This window comes from Neofelis nebulosa, chromosome 8 (assembly GCF_028018385.1).
Source record: "Neofelis nebulosa isolate mNeoNeb1 chromosome 8, mNeoNeb1.pri, whole genome shotgun sequence".
Lineage (NCBI taxonomy): Eukaryota > Metazoa > Chordata > Mammalia > Carnivora > Felidae > Neofelis > Neofelis nebulosa.
In genome coordinates, this window is record NC_080789.1 from 88253018 (window position 1) to 88267343 (window position 14326).

The following is a 14326-nucleotide window of genomic DNA, read 5'->3' on the forward strand; positions in this document are numbered from 1 at the left end:
GAGTCTGGAGCAGACCAAGGATTTATAAGCCTAGGCTTCTGCTTATTTGCACCTGATCTCAGTCCCACAGCCTTAGCAGGGAGATGGATTGGCAGAAACCAGGAGTCAAGAGACAGGGATGCTGGAGGGAGATGGCGTATTTGACAAATGCTGACATGACTCCTTTTCTGCTACCTCTGGTATCCCCTCCCACCCACCAGGTTGCCCTTGACCCTCCCCTTCTAGTGCTCAGTGCTCATTAGTGACTACCTGTCTTTGGGGAGACACCTTGGGGGCCAAGTGCCATTGGATGGGCAAAGGGGGAGAGGAGGATGGAGGGACACCAGGAAAATGACTAAGGAGGAGGCGTTGGGATGACTGGGATTTGAGCTGGGGACCCATGATCACTGGGGTGCTTGGAAGTCTTGGCAGAGGAAACTGTCCTGGGGGCAAATAGTGAGTTGCTGGGGGCAAGTGACTGGGGGTTGGTATGGGAAGGAATATTGAAAAGGATTGAGTTCTACTGATTTAGTTGCTTATTCTGGGAGACCTAGTGAAATATGAGCCAATGACTTTCTTGAGAACTTCTTATGTATGAGGAAGTATTACAGGCACCATGAGGGGATAAAATAGGGACACTCACTTTCTGTTCCCTTTCCCTTATTAAAGATGTGCTGCATAATCTCCCTGAACTCATTGACCCACATGGGCCTGTCTGAGGGGTGGAAGGAGCTTCTGGGAAGTTCTTGCCCATGATACAGAGGCTATACTCCCAGACTGCATGTTTTGCACATCCTGCCCCCTTTCTGCAAAATACCTACAGTGGGCCTCCTACCTCTCCTCACTCCTCTTCTCACAGAGTGTTCCAGACACACAGATACCTGGCCAAGGGGACCTCAAGCGCCCTCCCAGAATTTCAAGTGGCTCCCAGTGGACTAACTGGGGAGTGAGATGGGCAACCCTAAGGGCCTGAGCAGCCAGCACAACATGCAGGGGGTCAACCTGAATCTGCAGTCTTGGAGAATATTCTGTAAGAAGAAGAGTGCTTCAGGCTGAGCCTGCTCTGCATCCTAACCTCCATCTTCCACACAAAGGGCCACCAGCCTTGTCCCCTCTCAACCCTCCTTATCAGCTCACCCCAGAGACTCCAGGACTACACTGGGAGTCAGAAAAGCAGGGAGATAATCCCTGGACAGAGACATAAAGGTAAATTCAAGCCAAGACCAACAGAGTGGGACAAAAAGGCAGTACTGGTCTGAGCATCCTGGAGAGTCCAAGACACATAGACACAGAGTTAACAGACACAGACAGTCCACAGTGGAAGAGAGGAACAGGGAGTCAGATCCAGACACAGGAGAGAGGAAAGAGAGGAGCATCCAGAGAAGAGCCAGTGATCCAAGATCAGACACAGACACCCAGCGACCAGAGATGGTAGAGTCAGACAGGGACTTAGAGTCAGGAGTTGGGCCCAGGCTCAGGAAGTCTGAAAGCAATGGACTCAGATCCAAAGACATATCCATGGACATGGGACTAGGGACTGAGGAGGTAGCCAGGGAAGTGCACCCAGAGAGTGAGAGAGAGGGAGACAGAGAAGGGAAAGGAGGATGTGGGGACCAGGGGGAAGGCAGTGAGAAGGGGCAGGTAGAGGTGGCGTAGGGTGGGATGCAGACTCTGAGTCAAGGCCTCTGCTGGGGTGTGTGTGTGTGTGTGTGTGTGTGTGTTTGTGGCAGGAACACAACAATTCAGAGATCCGTAAAAAATGGCAGAGTCCTCTGGTGCTAAAGGAGACCCCACTCCCCTCCCTCTGAAGAACTGGTCTGAGCAGTAGAAGGGGAGGAGAGAGAACAGAAACAAGAGGTGAGTTAGAGAAAGACAGAGAGGGAGAAGAAATGGTAGAACGCTGACTGAGACCAGAGACAGAAACTGAGAGTGGAGCAGGGAATAGAGAAATGGACAGAAGATGGAGACAGAGGATGAGAAGGAGTATGATGGAGGTGGGTGTGCAGAGAGACAACCAGAGGGAGGGAACCTCTCACTGCAGGAGGGAGAGAGGGGCAGGGAGAGAGACAGGCTGTTGAGAAGCAGATGAGGGTAAGAGGGAGCAAGCAGGGCACCTGTCTCCCCAGAGAGGCTGGGCTGGGATGAAACAGCCCTGTGGGAGGTGGGGAGGTGGTCAGTGAGTGCTTTTTAGGGTGACCTTGTCTCTCTCCTGTTTTAAGTACAATGAACCTATTCCACACAACCATCTTCTTCACTGGAGCACTTACAACTACTGCTGCAGGTGTCTGGTCACCTGGCATCCTCTGTGGGGATCAGCTTCACAGCCTGCAGCACAGCTCTGAGCATCCTCACCAGAAGCACATGTTTGTCTTTAGTGTGGATCTGATTTTTGATAATCGCCAAGTTTTTTTCTGAGGCTGAAGAATAAGGTGAGGCCCTAGCTGGGAAGCAGTATTTCCAGTTAAAAACCAGGTGAAAAAAACAAAAAACAAAAAACAGGTGAATGTGGGAAAATACAGCGGAGGTTGTGCCCTCCTCCAAAATGGCTCTGAAAGGTCATTGTGAAGGAGATGGTTGCAGCATGTGACAGAGGGAGACATTCCTTGTGGCTGCTGGAGCCCAGATTAATGTTCTTGTCTGTGAAAAACAGGCAGTAGTGCTTCAGGGAACATTCCCAGCCTGGTACTGGAGGGTGAGTCCTGCATTTGCCTAAGATACTGGGTCTAGTGGTCCTGCCCTTGAGGAACTTACAGCCACCTCCCTGCCAATTGATATGCAAGGTAACTGGTGACACTCACCCAGCACAGACCAACAAGTGTAAAGGACAAGGACACATTCAGAATCAGGGCCAGTTAGTTCATTAGGAAAGGCTGCTTGGAGGATGGGGGGTCATGAGCAGGGTGTAGAAGGAGAAAACCATAGGACATGGGGTGGAGGAAGAAAAGAAGAGAACCTCTCTGTTGCTTCTGAAGCAGGATGAGCAAACCATAATACAGGCAGGAGACAGCTTTTCTGGCCTGGATAAACAGCTTGACTGGGGAAGCAGCATGAAGGGGAATGGAAAGGGGCAGATCTTATGACCAGGCTAGGTGTTCTGCATTTGCTAGGAGAGCTATTGGGACCCACTGGAGGGTGCCCTGAGATGTGTTAGGCAGTGGTATGTTTGAGCACAATTGTCTGGAGAAGATATACCCAGGTTTGCATGTCTTGTGTGTGTGTGTGTGTTTGAGGGGCATGATGTACATCCAAGTGACTTTGTGCCCCAGGTTCTTGTCTTTCCATCTGTGTGAGTGATTGGCATATTACTATGTTTGAGCACCTTGTTCTTTTTGTGAGTCTCCATGTGGTCATGTGTGAATGGTACCCTGATTACTTTCGTTGTATTTTCATTGGCTGCAGTGGACAGCAGTGTGTGTGCAAGGGTGTGTGTGTGTGTGTGTGCGCTCCTGTCTTCAAGGGAAGTGGGGGGATCACTGACTGCCCAAGCATTACCATCTCTCCCACCACTGGCTCCATCTTTCCCTGCTGAGGTCCTGACAAAAAAAGCAAACAGCAAAATGGCAAATGGCTATGCTAGAGAGACCAGAAACATTCATTGTAAACCATGTGAAGACTCTTCCTGCTGAGGAGTAATGTACATGAAGAGTCATAGGGGCAACAGACAGACAGAGAGTCCTGCAGGCACAGGCTGCTCCTTGGGGCAGGTGCACTCACATACACACACACCCTCAGGTACCCATAGGCCTTCCAGTCACAGAAGGACACAGAAACACTGGCTCATGATTTCCCTCTTCCCAGCCATCCTCCAAGTTCTAAGGACCTTTGTACCATTGCCTCAAAAAGCCTGCCAGCATTTGAGGAGATGGAGCTGATGTGCTCACTGGGACCTAGTAGCCAATAACCACATAATTGTTCCTTTTGACTTGGAGAGTGTGAGTGTGTGTGTGAGTGTGTGTGTGCACCCTCCTCCTTCACTCCTTCCCCAATACTACCACCTCCCCTTTCTTCCCTTCTCTCTCTCCTCTAGAAAGATGCCTGCTCAGGGGCGCCTGGGTGGTTCAGTCGGTTAAGCGTCCATTTTCAGCTCAGGCCATGATCTCACGGTCTGTGAGTTTGAGCCCCGCGTTGGGCTCTGTGCTGACAGCCTGGAGCCTGCTTCACATTCTGTGTCTTCCTCTCTCTCTGCCCTTCTCCTGCTCATGCTCTGTCTGTCTCTGTCTCAAAAATAAATAAAACATTAAAAAATTAAAAAAAAAGAAAGATGCCTTCTCCCCATCTCTGAGCACTGCCTCTAACCCCAGGTTCCTCTATTTGCCCCAGTCCCACATCTTTCCCACAGAGTCTCTCCCTCACTCCTGTTTTTCATGCTTCAGTCTGGACTTTATCTTTCTTCCCCATGCAGCTGCTATTGATACCTCCCTGGTGGCCTATACTCTATAGACTGAATCCTTTCCTTTGTCTCCCTTCTGCTCTGTCTACACTGCCCTTGGTCTCCCCCTGCAGATCCTCCATCCCCCCTCCTGCACTCTGCCCACAGCTGGCTCTGTGTCCTACTCTCTTTACTGGCCCTCCATGGAAATGGCCCTTATCCCACTTGGTTTCAGGTGTGGTCCCTGGGCTTTTCCCCACCCCCTTCCATGGGGGCTCTTCTGGCCCCTCCAGAGTTCCAGTTTGACCTCTTTCCTCATCCCCCTTCCTGTTGTGAAGCTTTGGGCATTGTCTTCTGGCTCCCAGTCTCTGCCAGGACTCCCCTGGGTGTGGGGGGGCAGTGGTGAAACAGGAGGTCTTGGGCTGAGCTATAATCCCTGGGACTGTAGTGAGAATTAGTACTGTGGTAAGGATGCAACACTCTCAGCACACTGTATGCACTCAAATAGTAGCTCTTATTATTTGTCCTTCCTCATTCTGCTCCCCTGACTCCTTAGCCTGGAATCAAAAAATATTTTTGGGAGAGGGAAGAGTGAAAGTAATAGACTGTATAAACCAAAACCGAAGGAATATCAGGAATTTTGTATGATTCAGCCCAACAAGTGTTCTAAGCTCTGAACACAGGAAATGCCTGTGAGTGTGGACAAGAAGGGAGGGTGGGGACTGGACTGAACCCAGAACACAGGAAACCATGTGAATTGGTGTCCTTGCAGGAGCAAATTCACTCCCAGGGAGCATGGAGCATGGAGGCTGCCCAAAGCCCATCCTCCATTCATCCTATGGTGGCAGCGTTGACCACTCTCTGTCCCTGCAGTCATGGCCTGTGCCTGCTGGGGCTGCAGAGGGTCTGAGAGTCCAGCTCCTGAAAAACTCTCACCTCCAGACAGGACTCCTGGATGTCAGATCCACTCCTCCTTTCCCCTTATGCACGTCAAGTGAATACACACACACACACACACACACACACACACTTAAACACACACATACACACACTCATACAGGCACCTTGGAATTTCTAAAGGAAAGCCCTACCTCACTAGAGAGGGATTCTCTCCAGCTGCCTGCTTCCATGACACTAAACCTCACAAGTCAGTAATGTTTAGTGTCAGGAAAGTACTAAACCCTTCTGTCTCTCTGATTCCAAATATTTTGTGGTCTGAGACTTTTCTGGACTGAATCTGTCCTCAGCCCTTCCTTCTGGCTGCTATCTCCCTGCTTCACTTCCTCAGTCTCTGAGGATCTCTCTTCCCATCACTTTTTTTGTGAATTTCACCCTGTGAGCCTTTTAGTTTCTCCACCCACATCTCCTCCAGTGTGTCTTTTTTTTTGCTGCCTCCCCCTACCCTTGTTCCCTCTCTTGCCTCCTTTCTATCTCTCTTCTTTGTTTCTCTTATCTCCGTATCCTCCAGCCTCTTCCCCTGTCTCTGCTTGACACCCCTGCCTCTTTCCTCTTCCCTCCTCCCACCCCTCAAGGTTCAGATAGTTCATGTGAAATCACCTAGTGAGCTCCAACTGCCCCCATTCTGTACACCCTTATATAGGAGAGACTTACGACCCCCTTGCTGTGTCCTCTGCATTCCCCCCAACCCCACCAGTCCTGGGTCAGTTATTTTCCTTACCTGGTGATTGGCTGGGGGACTTGGCAATTCTCCCAGCCCCCTGTGTTAGTGAATGGCACAGGGAGAAAGAGGAAGGATTGCTCTCAGGACCAGATGTGAGGATAAATAGACCCTCCCTAGTATCTGCCCTTCATTCTCTAGGGCAGATGCACATGTGGGAAAATCCAAGCTTGAGACAAGGGAAGACAGCCTAGAATGTTGGAACAGGTGACCCAGATGCCTCCAAATCAAACCCCCAGAAGCCCCTTCCCTACTGTTCTGTGATGGCACACATCCTTCAAATTCCTGCCTGTCTCTTTTGCCTCCAGGAATTTTGGCTCCATACTCCTGCCTGGACCACTCATCCACTACGCAGCATAGTGCCTGGAACAAAGGTGATGCTCAGTTAGTGCCCTTGGTCCATGCCTAATGGAGATGTACTAGGGCAGGATCAATGTGATTTGTAGGTTTTCCTCAGTTGGAGGTTCTTCCTGAAACCTGGAACAATTCTTTCTGCTCCAATTTCAATGCTCTTAGTATCATTAATATAGACTATGTCCCTATTGAATCCTGCTGCTACCCTTCTCTTCCCTCCCTCCACCTCCACCCCAGTCTTTAAGTAAACTATTTTAGGGTTTAGAGGAATCTAGCACTATCACAGAGAGCGAGTGGTTCCCCTTTTCCTTGAGACTGTTGGCTTCTTGCCCCATCATTTGTCCATTCAGCCTTCAGTCTCTAAGTAGGCCCCACCTTCTCCATCTCTGAGAGTCTTGCCTCTGTTTGAAGATTAACATCCTGGGAAGGAGGAGGCACCTTCCTTTGGTCACTGTTTCAGGGTCTTGGAAGTCCTATGTTTTGAATGTCTTGAGCAGGAAGTTCTCTAGGCAAGAACTATGTCTTTTTTGTTACTTCCTCCAGCACAATGCTCAATGTACATTCAGTTAGAATATATTATGACTATCTCAGGAAATCCCTCATGGTAAACTTTAACGAGATCCCTTTTGGTTTTATTCCTGGAATATAGGAAACATGGGTGGAGGACTGGGATGGATGATGGTAGTAGAGAAATCTAGTAGGAGATTCTGGAAGAGGTGTCAGAGGGGGTGCTTTTATCCTTGTTTAAAGGGCTGCTGAGTGGACCCTTTAGGTGGATCTGGGATTGGCCTCCAAATCACCACAGGATGTGCTCCACTCAGCTCCCAACACTCTCCTTATGCCAACCAGGACCTCCTCTATATCCAGGACTTTGGGAAGCTTCTTCAGTTCTAGTTATTTTTATTGTTTTAATGTTTATTTTTGAGAGAGAGAGAAAGAGAGAGAGAGACAGAGTGCAAACACAGGAGGGGCCAACAGAGAAGGAGACATAGAACCAAACAGGCTGTAGGCTCTGAGCTATTAGCACAGAGCCCAATGTGGGACTTGAACTCACAAGCAGTGAGATTGTGACCTGAGCCAAAGTCAGATGCTTAACCAACTGAGCCACCCAGGAACCCCTAGAAACTCCTTTACTTCTAAATTCAGATCTTGCTGCCACAAAGTCTCCAACAAAGTCCCATTTAAGCCCTCAGTCTACCTTCTCACAATGAAGGCCCCCACTAGTCTTCCATTGCCCAGCTCCAGCTTTTCTCCAGGATTCCAGCTAGGCCACTTACTCCACCCTTGCCAAACCTTCCCATATACGTGCCTCCCAATAACCCCAACTCACTGAGGCCCAGCCTTCCTAGGGCCCCGCCTCCTGAGGGCCCAGCCTCCAGGAGGGCCTTGCCTCTTAGGGCCCCAACTCCCTGAGGGCCCAGCTAAGCTCCACTACAAGTCCTAACTCTGCTTGGCCAACCTCCTTACCTGTACCTGGGTTTGGCTTGCACATTCTTCTCAGGTCTTTCTCTTCTGAGACAGGAAAAGCCAATTGGTAAGTGATCTCTAATATTTGTAGGGTTGGCAAGAAAACTGAGACCGTGACAGAGGGAAAGAGGCTGGGTTTGGAGTATCACTAGCTGTGGAAGCCCTATAGTGTTTGAGCAGAGGATATTCCTAGCACCAGAGCTAGACTTTGGATTGGGGGTGCAGACTAGAGGCTTTGTGAGTTGAGGAAGGGCAGGTAAGTTTGTTGGGCTCAGAGTGATTTGGAGAACTACACTCCGTTCTCCTCCAGACCAGAAGTTCTCATCTTTGCTGAAGAAAATATAAGTTATGGGAGGGTATTCCTTGGTATTTCTCCTCCAGCATCTTTCCCACCTCTTTGCCCTGCCCTCCTCCCTGGCCTTTCCTTTCTGACCTGTAGCAGAGCTTGCTCTATTCAGCTTTGTCTTTCCGACAGGGCTCAGCACATAGTATGCTTAGGCATGTTCTTTCAATGAATGAAGATTCTTCCACTTGGCTTTGCTGCCTCCTTCATGTTTTGCCACACTTTCTCACTTGAGATTGTGAAAGTCTCTGTGTCATATCTTCTTATGGAGGACATTGCTGTGGACTTTGCAAAATAGCAGATCTGGTTTGACAAGGTGGTATACCATCACCAGAGAGGATTCAAGAGTCTTCTTCCTCCATGCTGAAAGAGACAGATATCTATTTTTACAGCTGCTGAAGGTACCTCCCCACCCTTCTTATCTAATTTAAAAAATTTTGTTGTAGATTGATTATAGGCCAGGTCAGGCTGTAAGAGGAAAGATTACTAAGTTCCCCTGGGGTATGTCTGCCTAGTGGTCTTATAACACTCAAAGTGGCAATTTGCTGTTATCTTGAAACGTATTTACAACATGTTAATTTAAGGCCCTTAGAGTCTTAAATTATTCTCTGCTTACCCTCCTCCCCACTGCCATGTACACTGTGGGCAGCACCCCAACACCAGAAGCCCAGACAACACTTATCCATGCACAACACGTGATTCATTGATTGCATGTGTCAAACAAATGCTTATTTCTAGGTTGTCTTTCTTTCTCTTGCGCTCTAGAAGTTCTTAGGCAGATTCATTTTAACCTTAGTTTAAGCAAAATCATGTGGAAATGCCAATTTCTTTCATCAAGTAAATTCTAAATTGATAAAAATGATTTTTTGATTATATTTTTTTTGGTTTATCCTCGTTCCTCTTTTATTTTAGTACTGAGCAGTGATAAAGCAGAGTAGGGATTAGAAACAACAAGGAGAGAAAGATAAAAAGCAGTGGCGGAGGCTATCTGTTTTAGATTATGATTCCCAAGCTGCGGTGAGGCAGTTGAGTCTTAGTGGAGAAGTCATACTGATCTATACATGGATGAGAACTCAGGACTTTGAGGCATGATACAACTCTCATATGACTCAGATGATCTTATGACCCTCCCACAACAAAACAAAGCAAAACAAATTAACTTTCCAAGGGTCATGGTTAGGGTGTGCTGCAGCTACCTAGGGCTATGAGAGGAACCAAGCACAGTCTGGTGAGACAGGACAGAGAGAAAATGATGGCCAAGTACTTATATGGGAAGACAGAAGGACATATTTAAAGATATGAAGGAAGATAACCAGAGGGATAACAGCCTTTCCTAAGTCATTTTGTATGCAATGTAATACTAAAGGAGGTACAGAAGAAGGAGCAATGGGCTCTGACCACTCATAACTGCAGTCTAAAAGTGGAGACAGAGTATAGTGAAGTCTGCATGACTTTGTCTTTTCTGTTCCCCACTACTCATTTCTGGGGCATTGCTGTGAATTCTTCATTTAAAGCCTCACTCCCCTTGAAGAAGGGCCCATTTGAATAGTAGCAGTAGAGGAGGAGAAAGGGGGAGCTACTAGAAAGTTTTCTTCATTAAGAAAACATATTCAGACAATGATTTGAGAACGTTAAAATAACTCCTTGTGAAAAATCAATAGACAGTTACAAGTGAGTGTTTTCATACAAGTTTACAGAACAGGGCAGATTTTCCAGGCGGCTATCAGCTGACATCACAGACGGTGAGGTGTTTACAGAGCACACTGTGGCCAGGAAGGAGACTGTCTGCAGAAGCGAGCTCACCTTCTCTTCTGAAATCCAGAGAGAGGAGACAGAAGGAATTGTTTTGGTTGTGAGCTACTGAGCTAAGTAACTTACTTCTTTCCTCCCTACTCATCACACTCTCATAACTGAGGATGTAAAACTGTAGTTAATTTTTATCTGGGAGCTTTGGGTGAGGTTTACTGAATTCCAGAATTCATACTATGGCCTTTCTGGCTCTCCTCTGTTCTTAGTAATGGATTCTTGGTTGGATGTTGCATTCATTTCTCCAGTGTTTCCTTACCCTGCAGCTTGTTCTTATAGTTCTTGAAGGTAGTTCTTGCAGTCCCTGACCATTCCTTCCTCTTCCTCTCTTTTCACATTACATCTGTGGGCATAGGAAGCTAAGAGTGAAGGGTTGGACTGTACATTCTGTGACATCAGCACAGCTAAATGAATGATTCAGAATGAGGGTAAAGGGAGCCAAAGTGACATCTGACCTTGGCTAACTAATTTTGGAGGTAAGGGTTTTGAGACCCGGGGAACACTATTTGTATTTTAAACCCAGATGATAGTTAGAAATAGTCCTATAACTGTAGTGAGGCCTTCTACTCCATGAATTAATGGGTCATAACTCATGCTCAAGCACCATGTAAATATCCCATGTGTGAATTATTCCATAATATATTTATGCTGCATTGTGTCTTATAGTTTAATTAGTATATGAAGCTACATGAATTAGATTAACCCAAATGGGATTATGTTATGTGGTGTGTAAAATAGGAGAATATTAGGAAGTATTTTTCACTTTTTCTGGGGGGAAAAGCAAGATTGATTTTTCTATGACATCTTTTGGTGTCAGTTTCTGTGATTCTTGGGCTGCAAAAAGTGACATGGGACTTCTGAGTTTTCTGTGGTTGGTTGAACATCATTGTTCAGTAAATATTTATTGTTTCTTTAGGCATTATAGAGGGATAACACATACCAGATGAAATACGAAGCAATAGCTTTAAAGCCTTGAGAGCAACAGTACTTGGCGGCATCAACCCAACTTGGCTTAACTCCGGCTCACCGAACCAAATCCCAGATTCTATGCTTCCTGGGCTTGCTATACCTTTCTGATCCTGGAATCCTCTTCAATTCCAGCTAGATGCTGCGTCAGGCACTTCGCAGATTTGGTCAAAAGCTGGTACATAGACCTCCGTTCAAGGAACCAGTGCCTGAGGATGACCCACAGAGAAGACTGAGCACTCTGGATTTAGTGGCCCTGGGTGTAGGCCGCACAGTAGGTGTAGGTGTGTATGTCCTGGCTGGTGAGGTGGTCAGCAATCAAGCAGGACCATCCATTGTGATCTGCTTTTTGGTGGCCGGCCTATCTTCTGTGTTGTCTGGGCTGTGCTATGCTGAGATTACTGCCCGAGTTCCCCTCTCTGGCTCTTCATATCTCTACACTTATGTCACTATAGGTGAACTCTGGGCTTTTATCACTGGCTGGAACCTCATCTTCTCCCTTGTGGCAGATACAGCCAATGTAACCCGGGCTTGGATTTTAGCTTTTGCCAATCTGCTTGGGAACCAGATCTCTCAGACCCTGCGTGAGAGCATCTTACTGTATGTTCCCCAAGTCCTTGCAGAATATCTAGTCTTCTTTGTTGTGGGCCTTGTGTTGTTGCTCATGGAATTGCAGACTCTGAACCATAGTCAGTTTTTCCTGATTACCAAAGTGATCACATTGGTGAAACTTTTGGTTCTTGGTTTTGTCATCATCTCTGGATTCATTAAGGGGGATCTGCACAACTGGATGCTCACAGAAGACGACTACATAATGGCTGGACTCAACGACACCTCGAGCTTGAGCTCCCTGGGCTCTGGAGGATTTGTGCCCTTCGGCTTCGAGGGGATTCTCCATGGAGCAGCTACCTGTTTCTATACATTTATTGGTTTCCACAATATTTTTGAAAGAGTTGAAGAAGCCCAGAATCCCCAGCATTCAGTCCCCATGGGCATTGTGATTTCACTGTTCATCTGCCTTCTGGTATATTTTGGTGTCTCTTCAGCACTTACACTTATGGTGCCCTACTACAAGCTTCAACCTGGGAGCATCTTGCCTGAGGCATTTCTCCATATTGGCTGGGCTCCTGCCTACTATGTTGTAGCTTTTGGATTCCTCTGTAGTCTTTCATCTAGCCTCTTGGGCTCTATGTTACCCATACGTCAGTTGATACACAAGATGGCAAAGGATGGCCTATTGTTCCCTGTTCTTGCCAGGATAGAAACTGGCACATATGCTCCCATCGTGGCTACTGTGATCTTTGGCATTACTGCACCAGTCATGGCAGTCTTCTTTGGACTCACTGATCTTGTGAACTTCAGGTCACTTGGGTCCCTGCTAGCTTACTCCCTGGTGGCTCTTTGTGTTCTCATCCTCAGGTACCAGCCTCAGAGGAGGAATGAGGAAAATGAAGCAGAGGAGCAGGAGGAGAATGGACCTGCAGCAGAGAGGCTAACTCTACAGGGACTACTTTTTCCAGGCAGCTCCACCCCTACTCCACTCTCTGGCCGGGTTGTCTATGTTTGCTCCTCACTGCTTGCTCTGCTGCTCACTCTTCTTTGCCTGGTGCTGGCCCAGTGGCCAGTCCTGCTTTCTGGAGACCCAATGTGGATTTCAGTGGTTATGGTGCTCCTGATGCTCATCACTGGGATCACTGGGGTCATCTGGAGACAGCCTCAGAGCTCCAGTCCCCTTTACTTTAAGGTCCCTGCCCTGCCTCTTGTCCCACTACTGAGCATCTTCATGAATGTTTACCTTATGATGCAGATGACAGCTGGCACCTGGGCCAGATTTGGTGTCTCCATGCTTATTGGGCTTGCTATCTATTTCAGCTATGGGATCAAGCACAGTGTGGAGGGAGTTGGAATGGCTAACTCCACTTAAGGTATGGCCAAAACTGTGGGCCTTGAACTCATCAGTGCCCATACATATTTAGTTTGACATCATCATACCTGAATGCAGTCTGGTCCCCCTACACAATAATTTTGAGTACTCTTTAGCAGATGGAAATGAGGTCTCCTATGGGATATTTGTGGGGGAATAATTTATTGTGAGTCAAGGATGTGTCTTTGCTCCTTCTTTTTTTCCCCCCTTATCTACTTTTCAGTTACGTCTGTAGCTGCATATTGGCTTTAAAAAATATTAAAAGAAACTGTAAAAAGTGTTTTTGTTTCCTTTGGGTAAATACCCAGTCAGGGAATTACTGAATTATATAATAATTACATTTTTAATTTTTTTTAGAAACCTCCATACTGTTTTTCAAAGTGGCTGCACCAATTTATATTCCCACCAACGGTATATGAGGGTTCCCTTTTCTCCATATCTTTGCCAATACTTGTTATTTCTTGTCTTTTTTTTTATTTTAGCCATTCTGACATGTGTAAAGTAATATATCATTGCAGTTTTAATTTGCATTTCCCTTATGATTCATGATGCTGAGTATCTTTTCATGTGTGTGTTGGTGTCTGCCCATGTTTTGAATGAATTTTTTTTGGTGTTATGTCAGTTCATTGTATATTTCACATTAACCCCTTATTGGATATATCATTTGCAAATATCTTCTCCCATTCAGTAGGTTGCCTTTTTGTTTTGCTGATGGCTTCTTTGCTATGGAAAAGTTTCTTATTTACACTAAGTCCAAAAGATTTACGCATCCTTATGTTTATAGCAGCACTATATACAATAACCAAGATATGGAAGCAACCCAAGTGTCCATCAGCAGATGAAGGGATAAAGGAGATTATATATATATATATATACATATACATATATATATGAATATTAATCAACCATTGGAAAAAAACAAAAGAAACCTTGCAATTTATAACAACATTGATGGAACTAGAAGATGTAATGCTAAGTGAAATAAGTCAGTCAAAGACAAATACTATATGATTTCACTCACATGTAGAATTTAATAAAACAAACAAACAGACAAACAAATAAAAAAAAAAACAGACTCTTAAATACAAGGAACAAACAGGTAGTTACCAAAAGGGAAATGGGTGGGAGGATGGGTAAAATAGACACAGGGAATTCCGAGTACACTTAACTTGTTGAGCACTGAAAAATGTATGGAATTGTTAAATCATTTTATTCTACACCTGAGAGTAATATAATGACACTATGTGTTAATTATACTTCAATAAAAAATAAAATTAGAAAAAGACAAAAGAAAAGATGAAATATGGCCTCTGCCCTTAAGGGGCTTATATTCTAATACAAGAGGTAAAGCACAACTGTAACAAAAAGTAAAAAGTGTTGCCATAATAAGTAAATACAAATGAGGTGTCTTAGAAATTCAGAGTGGAGAATGACCATTTG

At 46.1% G+C, this 14326-nt stretch overlaps 1 protein-coding gene and 1 pseudogene across 12 annotated transcripts in view; both read left to right on the forward strand.

The window, feature by feature from the left end:
- The window catches only part of LOC131483870 (cationic amino acid transporter 3-like), a 29683-nt pseudogene extending 23248 nt beyond the window's left edge, over window positions 1–6435 (forward strand).
- A 1106-nt stretch (window positions 6436–7541) lies between these two features.
- The window catches only part of LOC131519887 (cationic amino acid transporter 3-like), an 85961-nt gene continuing 79176 nt past the window's right edge, over window positions 7542–14326 (forward strand). For 2 of the 12 annotated variants that reach the window (XM_058743440.1, XM_058743438.1), the window contains exons 1-2: window positions 8282–8591; window positions 10913–12887. In XM_058743440.1, the coding sequence (XP_058599423.1) occupies window positions 11102–12886 (1785 nt within the window). In that variant the 5' untranslated portion in view covers window positions 8282–8591; window positions 10913–11101 and the 3' untranslated portion in view covers window position 12887. Of the gene's footprint in view, window positions 7915–8281; window positions 8592–10912; window positions 12888–13243; window positions 13298–14326 lie in introns of those variants that run through there. The other 10 variants (XM_058743439.1, XR_009265865.1, XR_009265850.1 and 7 more) reach the window with 10 other exon arrangements.